Source organism: Myotis lucifugus, unplaced genomic scaffold (assembly GCF_000147115.1).
Source record: "Myotis lucifugus unplaced genomic scaffold, Myoluc2.0 scaffold_46, whole genome shotgun sequence".
Lineage (NCBI taxonomy): Eukaryota > Metazoa > Chordata > Mammalia > Chiroptera > Vespertilionidae > Myotis > Myotis lucifugus.
Genome location: NW_005871094.1, coordinates 7467928 through 7495916, shown reverse-complemented (window position 1 = coordinate 7495916; position 27989 = coordinate 7467928). Strand labels below are relative to the sequence as shown.

At 39.5% G+C, this 27989-nt stretch overlaps 1 protein-coding gene across 1 annotated transcript in view; it reads right to left on the bottom strand.

Annotated features, from left to right (window-relative positions):
* The window catches only part of TNPO3 (transportin 3), a 99757-nt gene that overhangs the window by 10162 nt on the left and 61606 nt on the right, over nt 1-27989 (bottom strand). The window contains exons 9-19 of the mRNA XM_023753546.1: nt 26384-26523; nt 25116-25307; nt 21203-21294; nt 20011-20087; nt 17498-17558; nt 16342-16482; nt 13642-13758; nt 12721-12815; nt 11468-11624; nt 8539-8706; nt 3802-3914 (exon numbers count right to left, since the gene is read on the bottom strand). Coding sequence (XP_023609314.1) covers nt 3802-3914; nt 8539-8706; nt 11468-11624; nt 12721-12815; nt 13642-13758; nt 16342-16482; nt 17498-17558; nt 20011-20087; nt 21203-21294; nt 25116-25307; nt 26384-26523 — 1353 coding nt within the window. The remainder of the gene's footprint in view (nt 1-3801; nt 3915-8538; nt 8707-11467; nt 11625-12720; nt 12816-13641; nt 13759-16341; nt 16483-17497; nt 17559-20010; nt 20088-21202; nt 21295-25115; nt 25308-26383; nt 26524-27989) is intronic.

The following is a 27989-nucleotide window of genomic DNA, read 5'->3' as shown; positions in this document are numbered from 1 at the left end:
ATCATTGATTGGCTGCCTCTTGCACGCCCCCTACTGGGGATCAAGCCCACAACCCAGGCATGTGCCCTTGGCCGGAATCGAACCTGAGACCCTTCAGTCTGCAGGCTAAGGCTTTATCCATTGAGCCAAATCAGCTAGGGCTATAGAGAACATTTTGATGGTTGCCAGATAGGAGAAGGGTTTGGGAGGAGGGTGAAAAAGGCGAAGGAATTAAGAAATACAAGTTGGTTGTCACAGAATAGTCATGGAGATGTAAAGTACAGTATAGGGAATAGAGTCAATAATATTCTAAAAAACGAAAAGAAAAAATAATATTCTAATAACTATTTCTTGTGTCAGATGGGTATGAGATTTATCAGGGTGATCACTTGGTAAGTTATATAATGTCTAACCACTGAAATGAATATAATATTGTATGTCAACTGTAATCAAAAAATAAAAATGATTAAAAAATATTAAATAAGTAAAAAAAGAAATAAAATGACATTAAGAAATCAATTCTCATATCTTAAGAAACCTGAAACACCAATCAGAAAAAGAATGTATGCACCCCTATGTTCATAGCAGTGCAATTTACAATAGCTAAAATCTGGAAACAGCCCAAGTGCACATCAGTAGATGAGTGGATAAAAAAGCTGTGGTACATTTACACCATGGAATACTATGCAGCAGTAAAAAAGAAGGATCTCTTACTCTTTGAAATAGCATGGAAGGACCTGGAGAGTATTATGCTAAGTGAACTCAGCCAGTCAGAGAAAGAGAAGTATCACATGATCTCACTCATATGTGGAATCTAATGAACAAAATAAACTGATGAACAAAATAGATCCAGAAACATAGAAGCATAGAACAGACTGTGGAATCTCAGAGGGAAGGCGAGGGAGTGTGGGTGGGTGGGAAGAACTTGTATGCATATGTGCATAACCCATGGTCACCAATAATAGGGTGGTGAAGGCCTGGGGTGTGGGGCGAGCTAGAAGGGGCCAATGGGGGAAAAGGGGGGACATATGTAATACTTTCAATAATAAAGATTTTTTTTTTTTAAAATCAATTCTTAGAAAAGAAGATTAGCTCTTAGCTCTTCAATCCATTGCCTACAATTCATTGTATTTTTTCTCACTTTTAAAAACTGGGTCTGGTTTCAAATATGAAAGTATAGCACATGGTCATGAAATAAATGCAAACAGTACAGAGGTTATGAAGTGCAAGTCTCCCTCCCCTTCCTGGTCCTAGTTATATATCTTTCCAGAAATAATTTTCTATGCAAAAAGTAGTGTGTGTGTGTGTGTGTGTATATATATATATATATACATATACACACACACACATACATATATATATGTACACACACATATATACATATCTTTAAAAAGTACACATTAATTCATTTATAATAGCATCAAAAAGAATAAAATGCTTAAACTACAAAATGTTGCTGCAAGAAATTAAAGACACCAATAAATGGAAAGACATCTTATGCTCATGGACTGGAAGACTTAATATTGTTAAGATGTCAATACTATCCAAACTGATCTACAGATTCAATGTAAAAAAAAATTTTAAAAAAATCCCAATTTACTTTTTGTGTGTGAAAACAAAAAAATGTGGAATCACAAGGGACCTAGAAGAGCCAAAATAATCTTGAAAAAGAACAAAGTTGGAGGTCTCACACTGCCCAATTTTAAAATTTAAGCTATAGTAATTAAAATGGTATGGTACTAACATAAAGACAGACACACAGACCAATGGAATAGAGAACCCAGAAATAAATCCCTTGCATATTATTTTCAATAAAAATGCCACTCAATGCAGAAAAGGGCAGTGCTGGGAAAACTAGATGTCCACGTGCAAAAACAAAGTTGGACGCTTAACATACATCATATACAAAAACTAACTCAAAATTGATCAAAGACCTAAAACTATAAAACTGTTAGAAAAAAATAGGGTAAAAACTTCATGACATTAGATTTGATAATGATTTCTTGGATATGACACCAAAAGCACAGGAAACAAAAGTAAAAACAGATATGGAGAAATCAGAACCTTATGTACTGTTGGTGGGAAGATAAAATAGCCACTATGGAAAATAGTATGGAGGTTCTTCAAAAAATTAAACTGAACTGCCATATAATCCAGAAATTCCATGTCCAGATATATATCCAAAAAGAACTGAAAGCCGGGTCTTAAGATATTTGTATATTCATGTTCACAGAAGCATTACTTACAACAGACAAGAGGCTGAAACAACTCAAATATTCATCAGCAGAGGAATGAAAAAATAAAATGTGGTGTATATATAGATGGACAGACACACACACACACAGAAAGCAGAATGATGGTTGCCAGGGGCAGGGTGAGCAGAGAATGGGCACAGCCTCAGTTGTGCAAAATGAGAAAGTTCTAGAGTCACAACAATGTGAACACACTTACACTGCTAACAGTACCTCAAAATGGTTAAGATGATCAACTCTGTATTTTATCACAATTAAAAATAAAAAAATTTAAGTGCAAGTTGAGTTTACACGATACTGTTATTCCCTCCTTTATATCCTATTTTTCATATATGCATTTTTCCTTTTTTTTTTAAAGTGCCTACTTACTAGTATAGACAAACTGTTATATAATTGTTGTCTACTGATGGGCAACTGGAATATATCAAGTTTTTTTCACTATTATCAACCTTTTGCAACACTCATTCTTGGATCTAGAAATTGTCCCACAACTGAATGAATATAAGCCACTGCCTAAAATTTAGTCAAAATTCTAGACTCTAGACACAAAAAGGAATATCCAGGCAAGGTAACACACAGTTATAACATCCAATTTAAGTTGCTGTCATTAATATTATCAAGGACCATAAAAGTCTCATAACCTTTGATTCAATGATTTTAATGAAAATGGTCAAAAGAAGAAAAGGCTAGACTTACCATATTATCTATAACACTGAAAACAACAAACAAGATCAAATGTCTACTAAGAGAAATACTATAAAGAAATCAAGCAATACCTGTATAGATATAAAATAGTGATTAGAAAGACTATGTAGCTATATAAAATGTTTATTATGTTCACAGTGAAAAACCCACTTACGTACACCTAACATTTTAAGTGAGCTGTAAGCAAGTGGCTCATGGGCCTAATGCATCCCAGAGAGATTTTTATTTGTTTTAGGTATGGCAAAATTTTTCCAATTTATTGCAGTCTACATCACTCTTTGTTTTACAATCAATGTTTCACCTATTCAGACACCTGCATTCTTGACCCCTGAATATAAATGAGAATTAAGGACTTCAAAGGAAAAAACAGATCTCCTGCAGGGTAATGTGCTGCTCAGTGCATTTTTCTTTTGAAAAATATAATGCTTCCACTTACTTATTAAGTTCTTATAACAGTTAATATATGTATAATAAAACTGACACACACATATACTACATGGTGATATTTTCCCCAAGACTGGCTTCCCATGCCAATCTGCAATTCAAGACTACATGGACACTAAAAATACAAAGGCACATAAGAACCATACTCCTGGGCAGATCTGTAACTAAGATGGTACAAGAAACAAAGATATATTTCTCTACACACCCCAGCTGCAGTTCATACTCCTTTATTTTTATTTTTATTTTATTTTTTTTTGCACAGGGAAAGGACCCTAGTTTATTGCTGAATCATTCTTAATAGCAGAAACAGCTAAGCAACTATAACACTGAGCAGCACGCAACTGCTAGTCACCCGGAATCACCATGAGCGCGAACAACGTTTCATACTCCTTTAAAAACACACACACCCAGCATCACTCACCTTGTGACTTGTTTGTGGAAATCTGTTAGTTGTTTGTGTGTCACTGTGACAGCTCCCACAGTTGTTTCTTTTGGCAAACCTTTCAAGGAATTCTCTAACCATCGACAAAAAGTCTGTACCAAGAAGAAGAATAAGAGTTTTTAAAGGAGGCAGGGCTTACTCAACTGGGACTGCATAGGTAATAACAAAAACCTGCATGTTTTCCTTAGTAGCATTAGTGCCCTGGGACTTGGAAGCAAGTAAAAGAATTAACAAAAGCACTATTTTCAGGTCATCCAACCCTCTGGGGGTTGGAATCAGATACAAAGACATGCCTAGACTTCCCTTCAAAGGGGTAGCAGACATCATTTCAGAAAGAGCCTTCTTCCTTGAGAGGGAAATCTCTCCTGGATGAGGCTATTGTTCTGTTCCTGTCATTAAACTCATACAGTATTTTAAAAATTAAATATCTGCCAAAAAACTCTTGAGTCTAAAGATCAAAGGCAAAGGTTCAGGTATCAGAAAGGGTAGGGACAAAAAGTATAGTTAGTAAACATGTCAAAGTATAAATGTAATATAAATTCAGAAATTTCAGGATTTTAAGGTCATCTCTCTCAGAAGTCATGTCAATAAGGTCCTTTGTGATACCCTCTCTTCCTTGGGTTAGAAAGTTCTTTTGTTGTTCACTCTAGTTGCTATTTAGAAAAATTTATTTATACCCAAACAAGGTATCTTTGTACCTTTCATATGCACTAAAACTGCTTATCCTCAGCCCCCTTGCTTCCTTCCTTCTTCAAACTAAAAATCAAAATTCTAGAGACTTCCTCTGGATTCTTATTTTCAGTCAAATTGTTCTTCTTTGAGTTAGTTCTAATTTTTCTTCACATTTTTCTTAAGTAGAATGTATACTTTGGTTATAGTTTCCAGCTAATTTTTTTACATTATATGTTTTCCCATTATGTTAATTTATGATAACAGAGCAGAGAAAAGTAAATATTACGCTACAAATGCTTAAAAAGTACTGCATGGCGCACTCTCCCTCCTGGGAGCATGCCATCCCTTTCCCCTCGCCCTCTTCTTCCCCCAGGTGCATTACCTTTCCTTTTCCCTCTCCTAAGCTCCAAGGGTCCTTCTTTAGCCTCTATAACTTGTTTCCTGAGCCTATTTCTTCCACGACTCACTTCTACCTGTGTGACTTTCTAAATAAACTTTCTCTTATAGTTTGAATCTTGGCTTTGAATTCTTTCTTAGCCAGAACTCAAGTACCAAAGTTGCTGAACTGAGGTCTGGTCTGACTCCACCAGTTTTAACACCTGGTGTTGTTTTCATTGTTGCCAACAGTATTATCATCAATGAGGATTGTGATGAGGCCCTTAGAATCTATACCATTGAACTGGATTATATGGGAAACAAGTGCAGTAAACTCTCATGTACAGGAAATTCAAAACTATTTGTAGGAAGCTTGTAACCATACTCACATCAACTAGAATCAAGACTAAAAACAAAAAAGTTTAATAATCTTCCTCGGACCATTGTTGGCCTCTTGACCCCTGCTGGTGTCCAGATGTCTGTGGTTATCAATCACCTCTTGCCTCTCCCATTTATCCTTCACTTGACATAAAAGAAGCCTGAATTCTGTACTTTCTTAAGATGGATTTTAGACACCTTCCCCATCAATAAACCTTTCCTTACTCCAAAAGAATACTGCATAATTTCTCAAATGTTGCCCTCAAGGAAGAAAACACTCTACTCAAACAAAAAAAGTCCTAGCTGGTTTTGCTCAGTGGATAGAGTGTCAGCCTGCAGACTAAAGGGTCCCAGGTTTGATTCCAATCAAGGGCATATGTCTGCGTTGTGGGCTTGATTCCCAGTAGGGGGCATACAGGAGGCAGCAGATCAGTGATTCTCACTTATCATTGACTAGAGGTCCGGTGCATGAATTTGTGCATGGGTGGGGTCCCTCGGCCTGGCAGGCGATTGGGACTGCAGGAGGTTGGCCAGCGATCAAGGCCAATTGCGGGGGAGGGACTGAAAGAGGTTGGCCAGCCATGGGAGGTTGGCTGTGGGAGCACACTGACCACCAGGGGGCAGCTCCTGCACTAAGTGCCTGCCCCCTGGTGGTCAGTGCGTCATCATTGTGACTGGTCGTTCAGTTGACAGATCATAATGGTTGCTTAGGCTTTTATATATATCGATGTTTCTATCTCTTTCTCCCTTCCTCTCTGAAATCAATAAAAAGTATATTTAAAAAAAACCAACACACACACACAAAAAGCAGGGACAACAAATTCAGGAAATCCTTAATTGACAAAGTTTTGGTATTTAAAAAATCACTCAAGAGTTAACAAAACAAAAACAGTAAGAAACTAAACTAAAAAAAGCAAAGACTAATTAGCTAGCATATAATGAGCCTTGTCATCTTCCAGTAAAGCAATCTGAGAAATTAGGTTGAAAATACTGAATAAGCCCAACTGGCATGGCTCAGTGGTTGAGCATCGACCAATGAACCAGGAGGTCATGATTTGATTCCCAGTCAGGGCACATGCCCAGGTTGTGGGCTTGATCCCCAGTGTGGGGTGTGCAGGAGGCAGCAGATCGATGATTCTCTCTCATCACTGATGTTTCTCTCTCTCCCTTTCTCTCTGAAATCAATAAAAACATATTTTAAAAAAGAAAATACTGAATAAATTTGTCACAGGTGGATATCCAAGAAAGAAAGGGCTTTAGAAGTTCACTCAAGTCAAGAGACAAAGTTGGCATGTCATCTTCTATTAAAAAGGTATTGAACTTTGAAAATGGTATGATTAAGAAAGTCCTCAAGAATGTAAATGTTCTCTGGACTTAAATACTTAGTTACAACTTCAATCAGTTTACTTATAGGGTATAGACAACCCAAATTTATGTAAGAGTTCCTTTACAAAAACTCAGCTGTAGTTGATATTTACAGAAAACAATCACTTTAAATTGCTTCATTAGCTCATGGGTTTATAGCAGTGATGGCGAACCTATGACACACGTGTCAGAGGTGACAAGCGAACTCATTTTTTTTGGTTGATTTTTCTTTGTTAAATGGCATTTAAATATATAAAATAAATATCAAAAGTATAAGTCTTTGTTTTACTATGGTTGCAAATACCAAAAAATTTCTATATGTGACACGGCACCAGAGTTAAGTTAGGGTTTTTCAAAATGCTGACACGCCGAGCTCAAAAGGTTCGCCATCACTGGTCTATAGTAAACTCTTAAAGAGCACATGGTTACATGGTTTGTATTCCTGTCCAAACTTGCTGTTCTCATTTTCTTCTTCTGTTAGCATTTAACTATATGTTTACAAATCAAGAATGTTTTTGTAAAATCAAATTTATATAATAAGTCTTTTGTTACTTGGAAACCAAGTGTATTTGTAAAAAAGTGAGAAAGTATGGACATTTTATTTCTTATGTCAAGGACTTTTGGAATTAAAGTTGTTGGTCTCTAGGCACACAGAGTACTTTCTTCAGGAAAACACAAAAATACTACTGTATTAGATTGAAACAGAACATATGTATTGAACACCCAGCAATGGGAACTGCTGGTACTATTCATTCCTAAAACACTTGAACTTACATGGAAGCACTGAAGGATTATTTGATAAATAATCATGCAGGAGCCTCAGAGTTTGATATAAGAATTAAAGTTAATGTGGCTGTTTCTGAAGTATAAATCTAAAGAAAATGTTGGAAATCTATTAAGCACCTGCTCTCCATGTGAATGTTTTTTGTTTGAACCTAAGATCAAGTAAAGCATATGCCCACTAAGACAATATACACTAATCACTGAATTTTGGAGATGCACACCAGACCAGGTAGAACTTCTGACTCAGTCATATTAGAGTCTTACAGTAAAAGTGCATTCTCTTTTGTGAAAATGCTGAAATTGAGGCTAAGAACTGCCATTGATAACATAAAGCAAAAGACAATGTTAAGATACACATGTACTTCAAAGTTGTAAGTATCTGGATCTTTCTCTTCTGGTAGACAGCTCACTTTAACTAGGTCCAACTGCTTTTATATTAAATATCAAAAATTATAAATCCTATTTAAAAAAATAAATTACAGGCTATGATATACTTTGTCACTATGTTCAGAATTTTCATGCAGCATACATAACCTGATTTATGACTATGTGGACTAGTACTGAAATTTCTTGGGCATTACTGGATAGCCTAAAAAAAATTTCCATGCTCAGGTGATAAAAAACTTGCTTGAAGAAGTAAAGCAGGAAGCAAATAAATCCAATAAGGAAGCAAATCAAGTATATATTGTAGACTAGTTTTACAACATATCTATATGCCTCCAAATGCTCTGACTCAATTTATTACCAGGGAACCATACAGTGCTACCTAAGGAGCTTGGAGTTAATTAACACTTCCTAAATCACCTGTAACAATATACAAGTGATATATGGGCATTTCCCACAAATGAACACATTTCTCCCTGATGGCCACAGAGCTGAATCCAAAACTTAGTATTCACTTAGGGTACACTTAGTATTCACTTAATTTATAAGCCATACAACAGTGACAAAAATATGCTTTCAATAACCCAGTGATGAATCAATGGCCTCATATGACCCCCTTCGTCTAACAATTAAACTTAGCAATATGCCTAAATTAGGTTCCATGAATGTTCAACAGGGCTGCTTTCAAAGGTATAGTTGGCTGCAAGGAACCAAAGTTTAGGCCTGGGAGAAATGGGTACCTAATGAAAATAATCTTACCGGTCTGTCAACCTGCATGATCTCCCAGAGCACTTCGGCCACATCTGGTAAGGTGTAGGGAGGGAGACAAAAGCAGCATGTGTGGAGCAGCTGGCTTACTAGTTGCTGTCCAAGCTGGTTCATCACCTGTCCAATCAATTCTTTCCGTAATTCAAAGTCCTCTTCGTGCTATAAAGAAAACAGGAGCAATGGATAAGTTCTAATTTCAACTTCCCACAGACCAAGTACTCTTTCCCCTTTAATCTAACACAGCATTATCAATGGGTATGCTGCAAGAATTTTTACAACATGAAAAATCTAACTATTCAGTCAGGGGCCCAGACCTCTTTTTGTAAAAAAAAAAAAAAAAAAAAAAAAAAGACAACAGTCAACAGAATAGCCACCCAGTGGGAATCAACCAAAAATCATACCTTTTTTTAATTTGTCAGATCCGGCAAAAAAAAAATTTAATATATTTTTTGATGTGCTGCAGAATGTTAGTAATTAGTTTATTGTGTGCCATGAGATGAAAAAGGTCAAAAATTGCTGGTCTAGCAATTTCTCTTTCCCAGGAAAGAAGGTATACATATTATATAGCAGGAGGATTCACAAAGCCCACCAAATGTTTCATCATGAAGAAAACATTGAGTTTAGTATCAAAGAAATGGGCATGGGTTTTAGCTAAGATTAACCCTTAGATTTTTCATGAAAAGAGGGCAGAAGAGACACAATGGTTAAAGATTAAGGGTAGCAATTTTCTTAATCTTTTTTTTTCTGTGAAAAATAATAAAGTATTCTTATTTCCTTTTTGAAAACCAACTCAGACGATTCCAAAATGGCGATGGAGTAAGTGGAAGCTACACTGACACTTTCCGAGGACCAAACTGGAAATACAATTAAAATACAGAAAACCCATCCTGAAAAATCAATTGAAGACTAGCTGGAGAGACCCCTGATAACCAAGGATGGAAAGTGGAGACCGAATAGAGACTGGTGGGAAGTGGGGAGGAGCGAAAGGGCTGGCCGGGACCCTACGGACACCAGCTGAAGTTCTGAGAGATATCTCAGTTGTTGGGGGTTCCCACTGAGAACTCTGAGGTCTAAACCCCAAGCTGGGCTCTCCAGCCCAGAACAACAGAACTGATAAAGGTACCCACATATCAACTATATGTGAAAAGCAGCAGGGTTCTGTCTGACAGTGAGATGACTGGAAATGCAGGAACCCTCTTAAAGGGCCAACACACAAACCTTAGTGTACAACCACTCACCTTGGGCAGAGGAAGGGTAGAGTAGACTGGAACTGTGTGAGCAGAAGCCAGGATTGGGGGCTTTGAGGTTGGAGATCAGGGAGCAGCCCCCCTGGTTTCCTGTGCTGAGTCATTCCCTCATGCTGAGGAGGAAATCTTTCTCCTGTGGACCTTTGCTATCCAGTAGTTTTTGCCTGGGGGGAAGGCAGTTGCCCCACCCTGTTGGAAGACCTATAGGCCCATACTGTGGTCAATAGCCTGAGGCTAATCAAGTCTGAGTGTCAATGGGAATGCAGGCAGAGGCGGGTCTCTGGAGGCTTTGAGACTTTGATCTAATCCCAGGCCTGGGGCTAGGAAAAGCAGAACCTGGTGCACATCTTGGTCCTTTCCAAAAGTACCCAGCCCCAGCAGGGGTAGCTACAAACTGGGGATTGCTGATAGCTCCAAACCGGGTACTCAGGGCCAGTCACAAACAGTGTCTGACATTGTCCTACACTAGAGATTAGGAGTTGTAGTAGATCTACCTAATACACAGACACAAACCCCTCAGGCAGCCAAAATGAGGAGACAAAAAAATAAGCTCCAAATGAGAGAACGATAGAATTCTCTGGAAGAACTAAATGAAATAGAGATAAGAAATTTATGAGACACAGAGTTCAGAATAATGATAGTAAAGATGCTTAACACTTGGAGTGCGGGAAACGAGTTAAGTCGGCTCGCGTGAATTGCGCGTACTCCGCGGGAGCCATCTTTAACTCGGTTCATATAGATTTGCGGTGGAGTGCGGGAAACGTGTAAACTCGGGCCGATTGTAACTGCGTATTACCAAATATTTGTTTGTAATCCACCCTTTTGGTGGATGGAACAAAACCAAAAGACAGAGCCATCTTATATTTTGGCGGGAAATTCACCCGCACTCCAAGTGTTAACAGCATGAGAAAAGATATAACAACTATGAAGAATGACATAGCACTAATAAAGAACACACTGGAAGGAATACACAGCAGATTAGGTGAAGCCAAGGGCTGGATCAGTGAATTAGAGACAGGGTAGAAAAAAAATCACTCAATCAGAGGACCAAAAAGAAAAACCAATGAAAAAACAGGACGACAGTTTAAGGGAGCTATGGAACAATAAGAAATGTAATAATATTCGCATAATAGGAGCGCCAGAAGGGGAAGAAAGTGAGCAGGGGATAGAGAACGTGTTTGAAAAAATAATGGTAGAAAAGTTCCCTAACCAGGTTAAAGGAAAAGTCACATAAGTTCGGGGGGCACAGAGAGTCTCAATCTCAAGCAAGAAGAACCCAAACAGGCCCAAGCCCAGACACATCATAATTAAAATGCCAAAAATTAAAGATGGAATCTTAAAGGCAGCAAGAGAAAAGCAAACTGTTACCTACAAAGGAACTCCCATAGGGCTGACACCTGATTTCTCATCAGAAACTCTACAGGCCAGAAGGGAATGGTATAAATTACTCAAGGTAATGGAAAACAAGGATCTGAAACCAGATTACTATATCCAGCAAGGCTATCATTCAAAATAGACAGTGAAATCAAGAGCTTCCCAGACAAAAAAAGAAAAAAAAAAGAAAAGGCTAAAGAAGTACATCACCACCAAGACAGATATGCCTAAGGAAATGAGGAAGCAATATTAGAAGATAATGAGCTGCAAAGTAGAAAAGTTACAATGATTATACTTACATCATTGGCTACCCCTGTATGAATGAGATCTCGTAGGAACCTCATGACACTACAGTTGGCATCCCGGTGGTCCAGGGTAGTAGAGGCAATGGCCCACTGTAAGATAGGGATGACCACCTGGCTCCTCAGCAAGGTAACAGGGCTACGCTGAATAAACCTGGTGTGGAAAGACATGCTGGGTATAAATGACAGGAAAAGGCTATAAAAGCAGCCAGGGTAAAAGACAAAACTATGGAGAGAAAGTAAAAAGATCAGTGGTTGCTTGGTTTGAAGAGGAGGAAGGGACATATAGGTGGAGCACAGGGGATTTTTAGGGTAGTAAAACTGTTCTGTACAATACTATAATGATGGATACATGTCATTATACATGGTGGGGGTGGGGGAAGCAGGAAGTATATAGAAACTCTATTACTTTCCATTCAATTTTCCACAAGGTTTCTTAGACCCTTTAATGTAATGGAGAATCTCCAAGAAAAACACAATGTTTTTCTAGTTCCTTTCACCAGGCAACCATTTGCACAAAGAATATCTCTAGGAATTAGTTTTTCAAGGAATATGTCCTGGGAAAACGGAGGTTGACAACCCACCCATATAAACTGGGGGGAAAAAAACCCACACACATTTTTCTAACTTGTCCAAAAACTAACATCTACATTTAATAATGGTTTATTTTTTTTTAAAAGCTTTCTGTTCACTAACTGGTTTGATTAAAATTCCTTAGTGAGGGACTAAGAAGGAACTCAAAGATTTGACAATAACATCAGTGTTACTGGTAAAAGGAATTTAAGCACTAGATGAGGTGGCAGGCTAGGGGCAGAGCTAGGAAGTGTAACACCAGGTAACTTCTAAGCACCTTAAAATCCTAAGAATTTTTTTCTGAAATATAATTATATTTACTCAAGGAAAAATTTGAGGTGAAGCCTGATATCGTAGCAGCATACAAAGTTAAAACCTCAAGGGATTTTAGAGATTATCTAGTCAAATGTTTTTACCAAGCACAATTTTACTGTCCTGCATGTGTTTCCTCCTTCATGACAGGAACTTAGCCACTTTCCCCTACTCCCATCCAATTCCTTTTCCTCACTTATGGGGACAATCTGGCTCAAAATATAACTTTGGGTTATGAATGATTAATCTACCTACTTCACTTAACTCATTTCACAGAGAAGGACTCAGTCAAGTGTTAGGTGACAAGTCTAAGCAGTGATGGGAATGAACAATAAAAGAAAGGGTTGCTCTTTGGAAGAACTGACCTGGTGGCTAGCCTGAACAGGTCATCCACGGTGTCAGGGTGATTTTGCAGCCCATTTTGCTGTTCTAGGAGCTGAAAGGTGGGGATGCACAGTGCCTAAAACAGAAGTGATTTTAAATCAAATACTTGTATATAAATGCCACAGCATTCAGACTTGCTAAATATCACAACACATACAAAAGGAATAAAGAGGGGAAAAGCACAAAAGACTGTGACAAAAATAAGATCAAGAAAAGGAAGATGGAAATCTCTCTCAGTTAACATAAACAGTTTTCACAAATGAAAGCCACATTTCAGAAAGGATTGGTGGTATAGATTTAAGTTGATGAAGGTGGATAGATGTCATTTCAAAGCTTTAGAAGTTTCTGAAATTAAAGACTGCTTATGTGCTAAACATGGTCAGTCTGCTAAGGGAGTAGATGAAGTTTTAATAGTAGTAGATGAAGTTTTAAAGGGAAAGATATCTTGAGGAAAAGGAGTATCATAATTTAACTCCCTAATATATTCCCACCCATCCTCCATCCCCATGACTAGAGGGGGTGGGGGGCAGTATATCAGAAACCTTTTCCAACGTCTGCTATTTACCCTAAGACCATCCCTGCTGAGTAAACTTGTTCACTGGCTGTTCCAGGGAAGAATTTAAATCCAGTTGCCCACCTCCCCACTCCCCCAAAAAACCCTATCTCTGGAGTGCATAATTAGGCAGTAATGATCATTACATTTGTGTAGTCAATCTTTCTTTCTCCCAAGCAGGCCTGTCCAGAGAACTAGGAAGTTTCTATCTCCCTGTTATTAGGAAATCAACATGCCTGGGGTGGAAACATAAAGAAGCAACAGAATTAAAGACATGGTAAAGAACACACTGCTAGGCCTTTAGACCATCAAAGAACCAATACATCTATATTCCCCAAAGAAAACATACCTGAAGCATGTCTAGTAATCCTTGCCGACAGCCTTCTTCCATGCCATACTCATCCACAAGGATACTGCCAAGGTACAGGAAACAGGAATGCTGATGTACATGGTACACATTCACCATCTGCCAAGGGTAAAACCAATTAATTAAACCTCTTATTGAGGTTGATACCCCTCAATAAGTATCAACTTAGAAAGCTGTTTGGAGGAAGACATTTACAGAGAGACTAGTCTCTTCTCTTTCACACAACATAGGAAAGCATGTTGCATAATACTTCAAGCTGAAAGACATTAAAGAACTATTTTATCCAAAGCTTGTATAATGTTTATAAAACCATAGCATAGCATACTCAAATTTTCTAATATCTAATAGTTGCTCCTATATGCATTAAAAAACACTTAAAAAAATTAGTAGAGCTGTAGCAGGGACAAATATACCAAACTAGAGTAGAGGCACGGTGCACGAAATTCGTACACTGGGGGGGGGGGGGGGGGGGCCCCCAGGGGAGTCCCTCAGCCCAGCCTGCACCCTCTTGCAGTCCGGGAGCCCTCGGGGGATATCCAACTGACAGCTTATCGCTGCTGCGGAGGCGGGAGAGGCTCCCGCCACCACCACTGCACTGGCCACCACCACTGCACTGGCCAGCCGTGAGCCTAGCTTTTGGCTGAGTGGCACTCCCCCTGTGGGAGTGCACTGACCACCAGGGGGCAGCTCCTGCATTGAGCATCTGCCCCCTGGTGGTCAGTGCACATCATAGCAACTGGTCATTCTGCAGTTTGGTTGATTTGCATATTTGCCTTTTATTACATAGGATGCCCTCATCTTGGAGGCTGTGAAAGCATTATTTCAATTTTGAGTTTCTCCTAAACTCCTTTATTTCATCTTCTAAGTAAAAAACAGTATTTACAATTAAGGTATCTGTCTCAAAAGAATAGAAATTCAATATAATACACACATTTAAATTAAATGATTTGTTTAGGATTTTTACCCTACTATTCTCCAAAAATCAAGAGGCATCTATTTATACATTCATCTATTGGAAATGCCACCACAACACCCATGCATTGATCTTATATAAATTCTATTTTATAAAAGTAGTGGGGGCTGAAGGATAAGGATAGAGTAACTGACTCTTATCAGCATATACCATGGAATGAGCATGAGATGAGAACTATGAATCTGTTTAGTGCTGTGTACTCAAAAAATATATGCTCTACTTAATGAATAATGATTTAAGTCAGGGGTTGGCAAATTGTCTTAAAAGGCCAGATAGTAAATAATTTAGGCTTTGCCAGTCATACAATCTTCTGACTATCAACTTTGCCACTGTAGCACAAAAATGGCCAATAAATAATACTTAAATGAATAAGCATGGCAATCACTCAGTAAAACTTCATTTACAAACTACAGGACCATCAGCTCTAGTTTACTTACCTCTTGTTTATGGGACTTTTAAGAATAATTTTCATTTCTATCACATGTACTGACTTTAGAACACACTTCCTATGTAAGGTCCTGCCCTACTCTATTGGTTGGTCACATACTTAATTAACAGGAATAAAAAAAAACCAGTATCAAAGTCATGAGATATCCTCCAACAGCAAAGGGACTTTAAAATCAAGTTATATTAGACTTAGAAAGTATTACACCAACTGGGACCCTTAACCAGAGGTGGACACAGCCTAAATGCAAACATATACTGCTGTACTTATAGAGTATAGAAAATCACTAATATTAAAATTCTATTAAAATATGTACCTGTACAAACTTTAATCAAATCTACAATTTAAGGAGGTGAGTTCATGCAAGTGTTAACTGACACTGCACTAGCATGACCCTAGCTGAGGGTGCTTCCTTAAGAGTGAAGTACCAGGGTGCAGAATTTAAGGTGACACTCACTGTCAGGGTCAGCTCCTGAGAGTGTTGTCGCCTTAAAATCTGCACTGTCTGTACCCTGTCCAGGTGGAGGAGAGTCGTTTTAGGTTGGGTGGGTTGTCTAGCAGTTTTCTTCACAGCACGAGTGCAAAATTTAAGAACTCTTGCTTAAGAGTCCTACAAATGCAGGATTGGCACTGGCCTGGCCTCCCTCAATTTTGTGCACATAGCACCTCACTTGCCTCAACCTAGTTCTGGCCCTGCTATGCGGTTAACATCAACACAAATTACTTAGTGAACTAAGTCACTAGTCACAGGTATCTCTGAACTAAGCCGCTAGTCATAGATGTCTCATAGAGAGTAGTTCTAGGTATAATCTTAGAGAGCTTCATGTAGTGAGTCATACCATCTTAATAACATATCAATCTTGGTCATTAAGAGTCAAATTTATACCTTGACAAATAAGAAACTTATGTGAACTATGTTCAATATAGTTAAAAATCCCTTTGGGCCAAGAAATAGCAAAGTTTGACTTACCACATTTAAAAAAAGGAAATTAATGTAAAAATATTTAGCACTGGTATACAAGAGCTGAACATTAAAGTCCTTCTCTTTTCCTAATTTCACACTGGAATGTATTGCTAATTAGACTTCACTATACAGATAAGATTACAGACAACATACCTACCACAGGCACTACTTAACCTCTTTCAAAGAATTTTTTTTCATATTTAATTAATACAAAAGTGTTTCATCACCAGAGTTTTCGTTCCAAAGGCTCCTATTTCAAACTCTGTACAGTTTACATTTTCCCTCTCGAAGGGAACTTACCTGTGTGACTAGTGGCTGCAGAAGGGCTGCAGATCCTTTGCCTACACAGCGAACAGCAAATCGAAGGCATCTGCAACAACGCTCTACAATCCGATTATCAGCCCGATGCTTATTTAAAGTCTCAGATAAAACTGGCCATATCTGAGTCAAAAGTGAAAAAGCACAAGAAAGAAAGAGCTGAAAAAAAAAAATGCTTTCAAGTTGGTAACATTATATTTGGCTTTCAAATAATTTGGAAAGAGCTTCCATTATAAGAAAAACACATGGCCTGATTTTGACCAGTGTGTGTGTGTGTGTGTGTGTGTGTGTGTGTGTGTGTGTGTGTGTATACATGTGTGGAGATTCAACATACTATTCATCACTAAAACACAACTGCTTCTTAAGAGAAGCACAATGACTCTTCAGAACAGGAAGGGGAGCATGTCTAACTTTACTAGAGGACAAAGATATGCATTTTCCTAAACTTTGAACTTCCTAATTTAGGGTGGAAAGAATTAGTACAAGTTACAGAAGAAGAAATGTTTAAAGGCAGTTCCAAGAAGTTGGAAGACCCTAAACAAAAGGACTAGAGTAAAGGAAATAGCATTATTTGATACTGTTGAACACTTAAGAACATTTGGTGTACCCACTGTCCTGTAGTCTGAAAAACAAGCACTTCTCCCATCCAGGCCCAACCCTGCTTAGCTTCCGAGATCAGATGAGACTGGGCGTATTCAGGGTGGTATGGCCATAGACCTTAAAGCACTTTTCAAAACATACCTTTGATCCTCACATTAACCTCAGTGAAAAAAGCATAAGGGAAGTATGTTATCAATAGGAAAGCTAAAGCAATGAAGGCTTAATTGGCTTTGTCAAAAAAAAAAAAAAATGTTGCTAGTATTAATCAGGCCTCCTAACAACTCTAGGATTCACACAATCTCTCCCACTTCTTTGGCCTTTCAATGAATTTTCCCATAGCCTGTTTTTTTTTAAAAATCTAAAATCAAAATTATTTATTTGTATGGTTCCATTCCTCTTTTCATTGGTATTTAATCTGTATCAGCAAATTAAAACTTCCTATGAACCTAGAAGAAAGTACCTTCTCACTCTAGTTACCCACAGCATTGCAAGGAAAAAGGAAGAAAGTCTTGTACCACAGACATTTGTTAACACTTACTTCTTGAATGACTTTTTGGCACGGATGAGTCTGTCCATTTTCCACAATGGGATTGGTGTGTCTGCAGAAAGACAAATGGCCCAAATTAGTGAAAGAAGAACAATTTCACCAAGGACCCAGAGCCCTGTCCCTGGTTAGTGTACTTAGTATCATCTCACAAAAACAACAAGAACAACAACAAAAAAAACAGATAGCAAACTTATTTCTAGGACTCAAAACCATTTCCTCTATTGCAGCGGTTCTCAACCTGTGGGTCGCGACCCCTTTGGGGGTCGAACGACCCTTTCACAGGGGTTGCCTAAGACCATCGGAAAACACATATATAATTACATATTGTTTTTGTGATTAATCACTATGCTTTAATTATGTTCAATTTGTAATAATGAAAATACATCCTGCATATCAGATATTTACATTACGATGCATAACAGTAGCAAAATTACAGTTATGAAGTAGCAACGAAAATAATTTTATGATTGGGGGTCACCACAACATGAGGAACTGTATTAAAGGGTCACAGCATTAGTAAGGTTGAGAACCACTGCTCTATTGCATTCAAACAAATACAAGCAAATAGTCTTAAATTATCCTATTATTTATTGCCACCTTTAAGCGACTTCCACTAGATTCACAGTGGTTATCAACCTTCTGGCCCTTACAATGCCTATTTTAACTTATTCCATATAGGCTTTTATGCAACTATTACTCTACTATTCCAGTTATACCTATGGGCCTCACATATAAATTATGAAACTCAGTAAGCATCACTCTTTGAACATTGTCACTCAAATAGTTTTTTAATCATTAGGCTCCTCTTGACTTCAAAGAAGGATTAATTTCACCAGGTTACTAGAGAGGCTTTATTACTGTTTTGTACCCATAGTTTCACAATGCGCCTAAAAGTATGTATGTGTGGTCCTTGGAATAGCAAGCAGCAGCAGCACCTGGGAACTTATTAAATACTAGCGGCCTGGTGCATGACATTTGTGCACTTGCGGGGTAGGGATGGGGTCCTTCAGCCCAGCCTGTGCCCATTTGCAGTCCAGGAGCCCTCGGGGGATGTTCGACTGACGGCTTAGGCCCACTCCCTACAGGGAGCGTGCCTAAGCTGCAGTCAGACATCCTTAGTGCTGCCGCGGACCGCTGCTGCACTCGCCAGCTGTTAGCCCAGCTTTTGGCTGAGTGGCACTCCCCTTCTGGGACCACACTGACCACCAGGGGGCAGCTCCTGCATTGAGCATCTGCCCCCTGGTGGTCAGTGTGCATCATAGCGACTGGTGGTTCTGCCATTGTGTCCATTTGCATATTACCCTTTTATTATATAGGATTATTATATAGGATGTAAATTCTTAGGTTCTATCCAAGACCCAATCAATCAGACAATCAGGGATGGAACCCAGCCATCTGTGTTTTGATAAGTCCTACAGGTGACTCTGAAGCATGCTAAAGTTTGAGAATCACTTATCTAGAGACCAGAATTAATTACATTTTAAAGGGTCTTTTGACACCCTTTCCCTCCCCGGACCATGTCACATGACCCATGGACCCAGAGTGAGCAGACTGGGGAAGGTCAGGTGGGAAGGGCAGACTATGAGTCTCCCCAAGGGACATGCGACCCTGTCTTCCCTGCCTGGGACTCGGGAACCCTATCCTGTGGAGAAAATCCACAGAGGTTCCCAGTTTCTCCCAGGCCATTGCCCACAGTGGCCTTTCAGGTGGACTCTCGAGTGGGACCCCACCAACCCTGAGACCCATGACTTCAGCACCCATGACTGTGCATCACAATGAGGCCTGCCATCACCCAAGGTCACTGCAAGTTGGAAGCCTCGGTCCTCCTTGCCCTGCTCTGCGAGTGCTGACGTCACCAGCTCCTGGGTGCTGAGCTCCATTTTAGGAATTTTGCTTCTAACTGATTTGGGTGCACTTATCTTAGTGGCTCAGAAGGAAATGAAGTTTTTTTCCTCCATGAAGTCTTTGATTCCTTAGGGATAATGAAACTATAGCTGAGGGGGTAACAACCTAATTTTACATAGTGCTTTCTACCTTTCATATCATATTTCTCTGATGTAAAATTATCTAACATAGTGGGTGGGAGTGCAGGATAGGTACAAGTTCTATTGTGGGCATTTTCATAAAATCACCAAAATTATGAAGGTAGATATCCTTTAACTGTGATTTTTATGAAATATCCTTTGTAGATACTCTTGCACATATACAATGATGTGTGTGAGGTTTGTAGATTAAGTTGAAACAACCTAATGTCCATCAGTAGGGGATTGGTTCAATAAAGTACATCCATCCATACAGTTTTTAAAAAGAGTCTTTTGACAAAGGTCCACCAAGAACAAGTTCTTAGAATTTGCCTTTGCCCAAGACTTCAGGCAATGATCTTAATTAAGTATCCTGACAAAGGAGATTATAGGGAAACAAAACAACCACTTGCTTACTTCAATACACAAGGGTCTCATTTGTGCTTTTAACCCAAGACAAACATCTAGAATCTCTCTTCTTACCTAAATATTACTGCAAGACGATCTAAGAACACAGTGGGATCTGAGGATATACCATTGCTGGGCTCCTGAGACAACAGCTGAAGAGACAGACATTAACAGTCATTACACATACAAACCTACAGCAAACACTGCAACATACAGCCTTACACATCAACCTCTGTCTCAATCTCTGTCTATTTCTGTAAAGTTACTCAGATGGTGCAAACTTTTAATTCATATTGTCAAATTACTTTCTTCCATCTCACTGCATCCTGGCCAAGACTATATATTACTAACATTTTAATATATAATCATTGTGGAGTGGAAAACATAATTTAATTTTTTCCATTTACTTGTATTATGATTGAGACATTATAGAAATTATATATTATATATAGTTTATATATGATTATTATGTATTATGTAATCTATATTATATTCACATTCCACTTTAGCTTTATATTTTTTTTGTTTTTTTTTCTTTCTTTTTTTATTTTTAGCTTTATATTTTAAGAGATAAGGCAAGTTGTCCCTTATTCTTCTTTCCTAAAATTTCCACCATTATATCATTAGGGGTGAACTTCAGAATCATTTTGTCATGTTCTCCTAAAAATCCTATCAGTATGCTCACTGTTACTGCACTATACTAGTACATGTAATTTGAGAAGAACTGCCATCTTTACATATTCTTCAAGGAAACTTGGTAGGTTATGGTTTTGATTGCTAACTTGAATAGTATTTTTCCCATTACATCTTCTAAATCAGTGATTTCCAAAGTGGGTGCTACCGCCCCCTGGTAGGCGCTGCAGCAATCCAGGGGGGCGGTGATGGCCACAGGTACATTTGGGGGCGATGAGTAACTGCTATTAAAATTTAAAAAAAATTAATTTCCAGGGGCTGAGTAATATTTTTTCTGGAAAGGGGGCGGTAGGCCAAATAAGTTTGGGAACCACTGTTCTAAATGGTATTACTGACATTAGTGAAAATCTATTGATTTTTAAGTACTTCTTCTGTGCATGCAGCTACTCAATAGACTTATTAATTTTAAAAACTTTTCAGTTCATTAAAAAAAAGAAAAAAAAATTTTTCAGTTCATTCTTTTGGCTTTCCTACATAGATAAAAGATCACATGTAAATAAATAATTTTGACTTTTCCTTTCTAACATGTAAATATGTTAATTTGTTTCATACCCCCTTACTTAACCGAACTCACCTTTTTCAATGCCATAACCTGAACAGAACATAGTTCACTAAGACATTCAGTAATCTTCTCCAACGGTAATCTGGCTAGAACAAGTGCTGTCCCTGAGAGACAAAGGAAGATACAGATGAAGAAAATAAAAATTGAATTGAGGTTATTCATTGGTCTAAAGCATGTGGTTAACAGAAAAGCCTGACTGGTCCCATTCTTTCAAAAAGATCAGCACTGTTTTTATAAATTGCAATAGCTTATTACTGATGGTCAGTTTTTCTTAATAGCAGCCTATTGGTTTAAAAATGTTTAAATTTATCTCCCCTTCCAATTCCTTAAAGACTTAAAATCTCCTCCACAAAACCAATACCAAAGCTGTTTTTTTTAAAAATATTTTTTTATTGATTTCAGAGAAAGGAAGAGGGAGAGAGAGGAACATCAATGATGAGAGAAAATCATTGATCAGTTGCCTCCTGCATGCCCCTTACTGGAGATCAAGTCAGCAACCCAGGAACGTGCCCTGACCAGGAATCGAACCCTGACCTCCTGGTTCTTGGGTCAACACTCAACCACTGAGCAACACTGGTAGGATCCAAAGCTATTTTTATATAGCACAGTACAATAGCTCTCAAACTTCCCAGAGACTCTGACTTAGTAGGTCATAGAAAACCTTTGTTTCCGATAAGTACCGTAGGCAATTTTTATCATCAGAGAAATTGAAGAAATATAAACATAATATATTTTTTACAAGAATGGGCTGAAATGAGAGATTTAATTCTTTTCTACCATAACAGAATCTATGAACAGGGTTAAAGCATTCTTGCTGGGCATCAATTTCTTTATCTATAAAATGAGTGGTTTGAACAGAATAGTAGTAGTTAAGCCTGCCTCTTTTGTTGTTTTTAAATAGTTGCAAAAGCCCCTTTCCTTACTTTTTCCCCAAATGAAATCTTAACTTGGAGCTCTAATAAGATAGATTTGAAAAGAAAAAAAAGGAGGTAGTTAGGTTAAAGTGGAGACTTGGCCTCCCTCTTTTCACAATGCCCATCAACTGCGGAAGCATCACCCCCCAAACTCAAAGGATGATGTGTTAGACAAATTCCTTGACTATCTCTCATCTTCTAAAATTTCCTTCAACAAAACAGTAATCCTATCTAATAAAAGAGAAACATGGTAATTAGCCATACCTCCGCTACCCTTCCCATTGACTAATCAGGGCAATATGCAAATTAACTGCCAGCCAAGATGGCAGCCGGCAGCCAGGCAGCTTGAAGCAAACATGAGGCTTGCTTGCTTCAGTGACGGAGGAAGCCAATGTTCCCCGCCTGCTTTGCCGGCCTCTGAGCTTGCAGTTTGAAACATTGGTACAAATATAGAAGCTAAATAAAACCCCAGAAACCTGCTTTCAGCCAGCCGGGATCTCAGAGCTGGAGTTGAAACAGTGTTTCGATTATAGAACCCAAACAAACCAGATACCTGCTCTCAGCAGCTGAGGCCTCAGAACTGGAGCCAAGCCTCAGAGCTAAAGCTGACCCAGAATTAAAAAAAAAAGAAAAAAAGGAGCGGTTGGGAGCTTCAGTCACCCGCCAGCCTGAAAACAGCCCTCAGCCCCTCACCCAGACTGGCCAGGCACCCCAGTGGGGACCCCCACCCTGAAGGGGGTGTGACCAGCTGCAAACAGCCATCAGCCCCTCACCCAGACTGGCCAGGCACCCAAGCGGGACCCCCACCCTGATCCAGGACACCCTTCAGGGCAAACCAGCCTGCGGCTCTGTGTGTTACAGGGGGCGGGGCCACAACCTCCCTATCCGCCCTGCTCTGTTCGTGACAGGGGAAGGTGCCCCAACCCCCTGATCAACCCTCCTCTGTGTCTGATAGGGGGAAGCTCCCCAACCCCCTGATCGCCCTGCGGCTCTGTGTGTGACAGGGTGCGGTGCCCCAACCCCCTGATCCGCCCTGCTCTGTGTGTGACAGGGGGCGGTGCCCCAGCTTCCCTATCGGCCCTACTCTGTGAGTGACAGAGGGGAGCTCCTCAACCCCCTGATGGGCCCTGCTCTGTGAGTGACGGGGCAGCGCCCCAACCCCCTGATCGGCCCTGCTCTGTGCATGACAGGGGGTGGCGCCGCAACCTCCCCATCGACCCTGCCTTGAGTGTGACAGGGGGCGGTGCCCCAACCCCCCAATCGGCCCTACCCTGAGCGTGACTGAGGGTGGCATCGCAACCTCCCGATCCGCCCTGCTCTGTGCATGACGGGGTGACGCCCCAACTCCCCAATCAGCCCTGCTCTGAGCCCGACCAGGGGCTGCACCTAGGGATTGGGCCTGCCCTCTGCCACCTGGGAGCAGGCCTAAGCCAGAAGGTCGTTATCTCCCGAGGGGTCCCAGACTGTGAGAGGGCACAGGCCGGGCTGAGGGACGCCCCCCCCTTTCCCCCTGAGTGCACAAATTTTTGTGCACCGGGCCTCTAGTCCTATATAATAAAAGCCTAATATGCTAAGTGTCTGGTTATCTAGTCGTCTGTTCAACTAATCAAAGTGTAATATGCTAATGATGTGCTAAGGCCACTCAACTGCTCGCTATGACGTGCACTGACCATCAGGGGGCAGATGCTATGACCAGTAGGTTAGCTTGCTGCTGGGGTCCAGCCAATCGGGACTGAGCTAGATGGGCTGGACACGCCCTGGAGCCCTCCTGCGGTCCCTCCCCACCTGGCCAACCTCCTGTGTCCCTCCCTGGCCCCAATTGTGCACCAGTGGGGTCCCTCACCCTGGCCTGCACCCTCTCACAATCCAGGACCCCTCAGGGGATGTCGACGAGCCGGTTTGGGCCTGATCCCAAGGGACCCCACTGGTGCATGAATTCGTGCACTGGGCCTCTAGTCAATCCATAAATCTTCAAATGCGAATAAAAAACGGAATGACTCTTCCTAACAGGCTATTAGCCATGGATGTATAAACTTTTGTTTAAAATCAGATTTTAGGTGAAAATCTAACTTAAATATAATTGTTTCTTTTAATTCATTCCTACAGAACAGAGTGTAACTGAAAACAGTTTTCTATGTCTAGACAAGAATACCACTGAAAACTGGGATACCACATTCTATTATAGGTCAGATGTCACTTCAGCATAAAGGTTAAATCTTTCTAGAAAATGACAAGATGGCAACAATAACCACAGTAGTAGTTATGAAGAATATATGACTCTGATTTAATATCTTATTATCTATGCCTATAAAGGGAAACAACAAAAACTCATGCTACAAAATCTGTCCTTAAAACAACACAGGTATATTGGCTGGTAAGGAACCTAGTCATAGAGGTGAAAGGACAGAGCTAGCTCACACATAAGGTCATCCAATATTGCCAGGCTGTTTGCCGCTCACATTGGCTTAAAAAATGCTGTACAGTTCCTATTACCCAATTTTGTATTTGATATACTCCCATACCTTCTCAACTACCAGTTGTAAGGATTTCACTACCTCACAGTCATTTGTTTTCAGAAAGTTTAGTTAGAAAGCATTTTCTTTCTAAGAGTCAATAAACTGTCAACAGTTGATCACTCATAGAATAAATGTTCGTGCTTTCATAACAATCTTTCATATTTAAAAACAGCCATCATGTTTAAAGTCTCTTCTAAGTCTTTTCTTCCCTAGCAATAATATCTCTAGTTCTATTACTCTGAGCTTCATCATCACTCTGGCTGTTTGCCTCCAGATAGGCAATCACTCAGTGTAAGCTGATCAGTAATGGTTAAAGAACATTAAGGGACCAGGACCCTTCTTGGCCTTTTGTAGACATATGTATGTACACATAATAAACACCCTTCCCCCATCACTAAGTAAACTGGCACTGAAAAGCTAGGATATGACTATGAACGATAACCCCCAGAAGTGGCTTAGAGGAAACTGCTCCTAGTTAATATTGTAAGTAAATACCTTTCAACAAGCCCACAGCAGCTTCTGGAGACAACATGAAGGAATCGAGGGAACGGGCAATCTCCAGGAGTCCATTAAAGTGCTGAGCCATGTGGTCCCGGCAGACAGAACAAATGTTATGAATGGCTTTGGCTGCAGCAGAAGCCAGAGGCTTTTCACACAGGCCTTTCATCAAATAGCCCAATACAGGGTCTAAGGAAAAAAGCCATACAGTGAAGTTTACATATTTAAAACTCAAGGAAAATGTCTTGTTTACTATAATAGATGTTTACATTCTCTTTCTTTTTAAAGCAAAAGAACCATTTTTAAAAATGAAATGTGTTCAAACCCCAATATATAAAACATAAAAATGGAGCTGATCTCACTGACACAGTGTCTGGAAGCCCTGAGTCTTAGTCATCTTCCCATCTCTTTCCTCATGGACAATTAATTGCTTCTTGTTGCTAGTGCTTCACAGAGCACAGTTTGAAAACCACTGGTGGATATGACCATCCAAGTATCTATATATATAGAAGCCTAAGCAACTGGCCAACTGGTGAACTAGTAGCTATGATGTGCACTGACCACCAAGGGGTAGACGCTCAATGCAGGAGCGGAAACCACAGGCATGGAAACATGGAACAGACTGATGAATCGCAGAGGGAGTGGGGAAAGGAAGAGGGCAGGAAGAGATTAACCAAAGATCTTATATGTGCACCAGTGGGGTCCCTCAGCCTGGCCTGTGCCCTCTCACAATCTGGGACCCCTTGGGAGATGTCAGAGAGCTGGTTTCAGCCCGGTCCCCACAGGCCAGGCCGAGAGACCCCACCGGTGCACGAATCTGTGCACCAGGCCTCTAGTTAAGAATATAAGAAAGAATGTAAAGCTCAGAGAGCTACCATTATACTCACAGGTAAATCACTTTGTAAAAATAGCCGACATTAATAAGAACAATGATAGTTATCTAAAACTGACACTTTTATACTCGCTTCTTTATAGTTATAAAGGGCCTTAAAACATGCAGATGGATCTTTAGCACTTCTGGAAGAATTAATTCATCATGTTCCATTTTTTACAAAATATAAGTGTTCCAAGAAAATGGATTATAAAGGTGAATTTCTATAAAGCAAATCAACTAAGCAATAACTCATAAAATATTTACATTCAGTGCCTAGAAACATTCTACCTAGCAATATGAGAAAGCAATAAAACAAGAGCAAACACAAGAGAAAGGAAGAATATCAGAAAAATCAGATGCAGCAGCAGCTGAGGGGAGAATTCACACATACCAAGGAAATGAGGATTTCGATCAACCACTTCGCTCATCTCTCCAACCAATTCAATGCTGGTGTATCGCACAGCTGTATGTACAGTCTCTGGGAGACGGACAACTCCTTCTAGGACCTCCACAAGCGTTGGATTGTTCTCCCTGAGTACAGAAAGCAAGCACTCAGAGTTACTGATTTCAGAGATTGGGTTTTGGCCAAGAAACAGGCTGCAATGATACAAATCATTGCTAAATAATTTCTAAATAATTAATCATTTGGATAAAAGTACTTAACACCTGAGATGAAAGGTTTTTAAATCCTAAAAAAGGCGGGGGGGGGGGGCGGGGGGAGAGAAAGAAATGGAAGATATAACTGTTTCAGAAGAAGCACACTGCTCCTTAATCTTTTGAATGCCAGTGTCTAAAGACACATTCTGCTACCAAATAAGGCTCTTCAAACTAGAGAGGCAGGCATTTACTATGGATGCATGTCTTCATTTAAAGAATCTGTTTTATTTATTCCTATATCTGCAGCACCTAGAACAGTGCCTGGCACATAGTGGGCACTCAATAAATACTGCTGAATGGCTAAGTAAATGAATGAATATTTCTTGCAGACTACTTTTTATTAATTGTTATTCTCCAAAAGATTTCTTATAGCTGGATACTAGAAACTTTAAGAACAGTTAAGCATGAGTAGGCCTGTTCACTAACTAAAGGAACAAGAAGAATACAAGCTGAAGAAACATAATTACAGGCCAATATCCCTGATGAACACAGATGCTAAAACTCTCAACAAAATATTAGCAAATCAGATCCAGCAATATTTTAACAAGATCATACACCATGACCAAGGGGGGTTTATTCCAGGGATGCAAGGCTGGTACAATATTCGCTAATCAATAAACGTGATATATCACATAAACAAACAAACAAACAAACAAAAAGAACACAAGCTGCAGGAACAGATAAAGGAAAATAAAGTTAACTAAGTACTTTCCACAACTCCATGGATTTATTTTTTCCTTTATCTTATCTTTTTTCCCCACTCCCCAATGCTAGCTGAAGTTATTTAAGCAGAGTGAGAATGCCTCCAAAGTGGCAGAACATAATCCAGAAATAAAAGATGTTTAAAATGTAAATAATATTATGAATTTGAGCAAGAGCACTCCCTGCTGATAGTAAGTCCTTTATATACACTAAAAAATTACACTCATGCAGATGGCTTGAGATGTGGATAAATAAAAGCCAAATAAAATCTTATCTCATTTATGCTTTATGTTTCCCAGGGACACTAAGGTAATTACTGATACTCTTACCTTTTTTCACACCAACACGTGTCAGTTAAAATATTAGTGATTTTTAATAATCTTCAGGCTGTCACTGAAGGTTGCAAAAGACACCAAAATAGGTTTAAGAGCAAATAGAATAGAATGTAATTCAGGACCAGAACCTCTTAATAGAGAAAAACAAACCTATATTGTGTCCTTGAATATTTACTGAATTAGAAACAACATAAGATTTAGCTGACTAGGCCCTGCAAGGCAAATAAGAAAGAAGCACTGTACTTTTTACAAATACATGCCTTAACCATCTCTCCAATCAAGGCCCTGGATAGAGAACTCAAC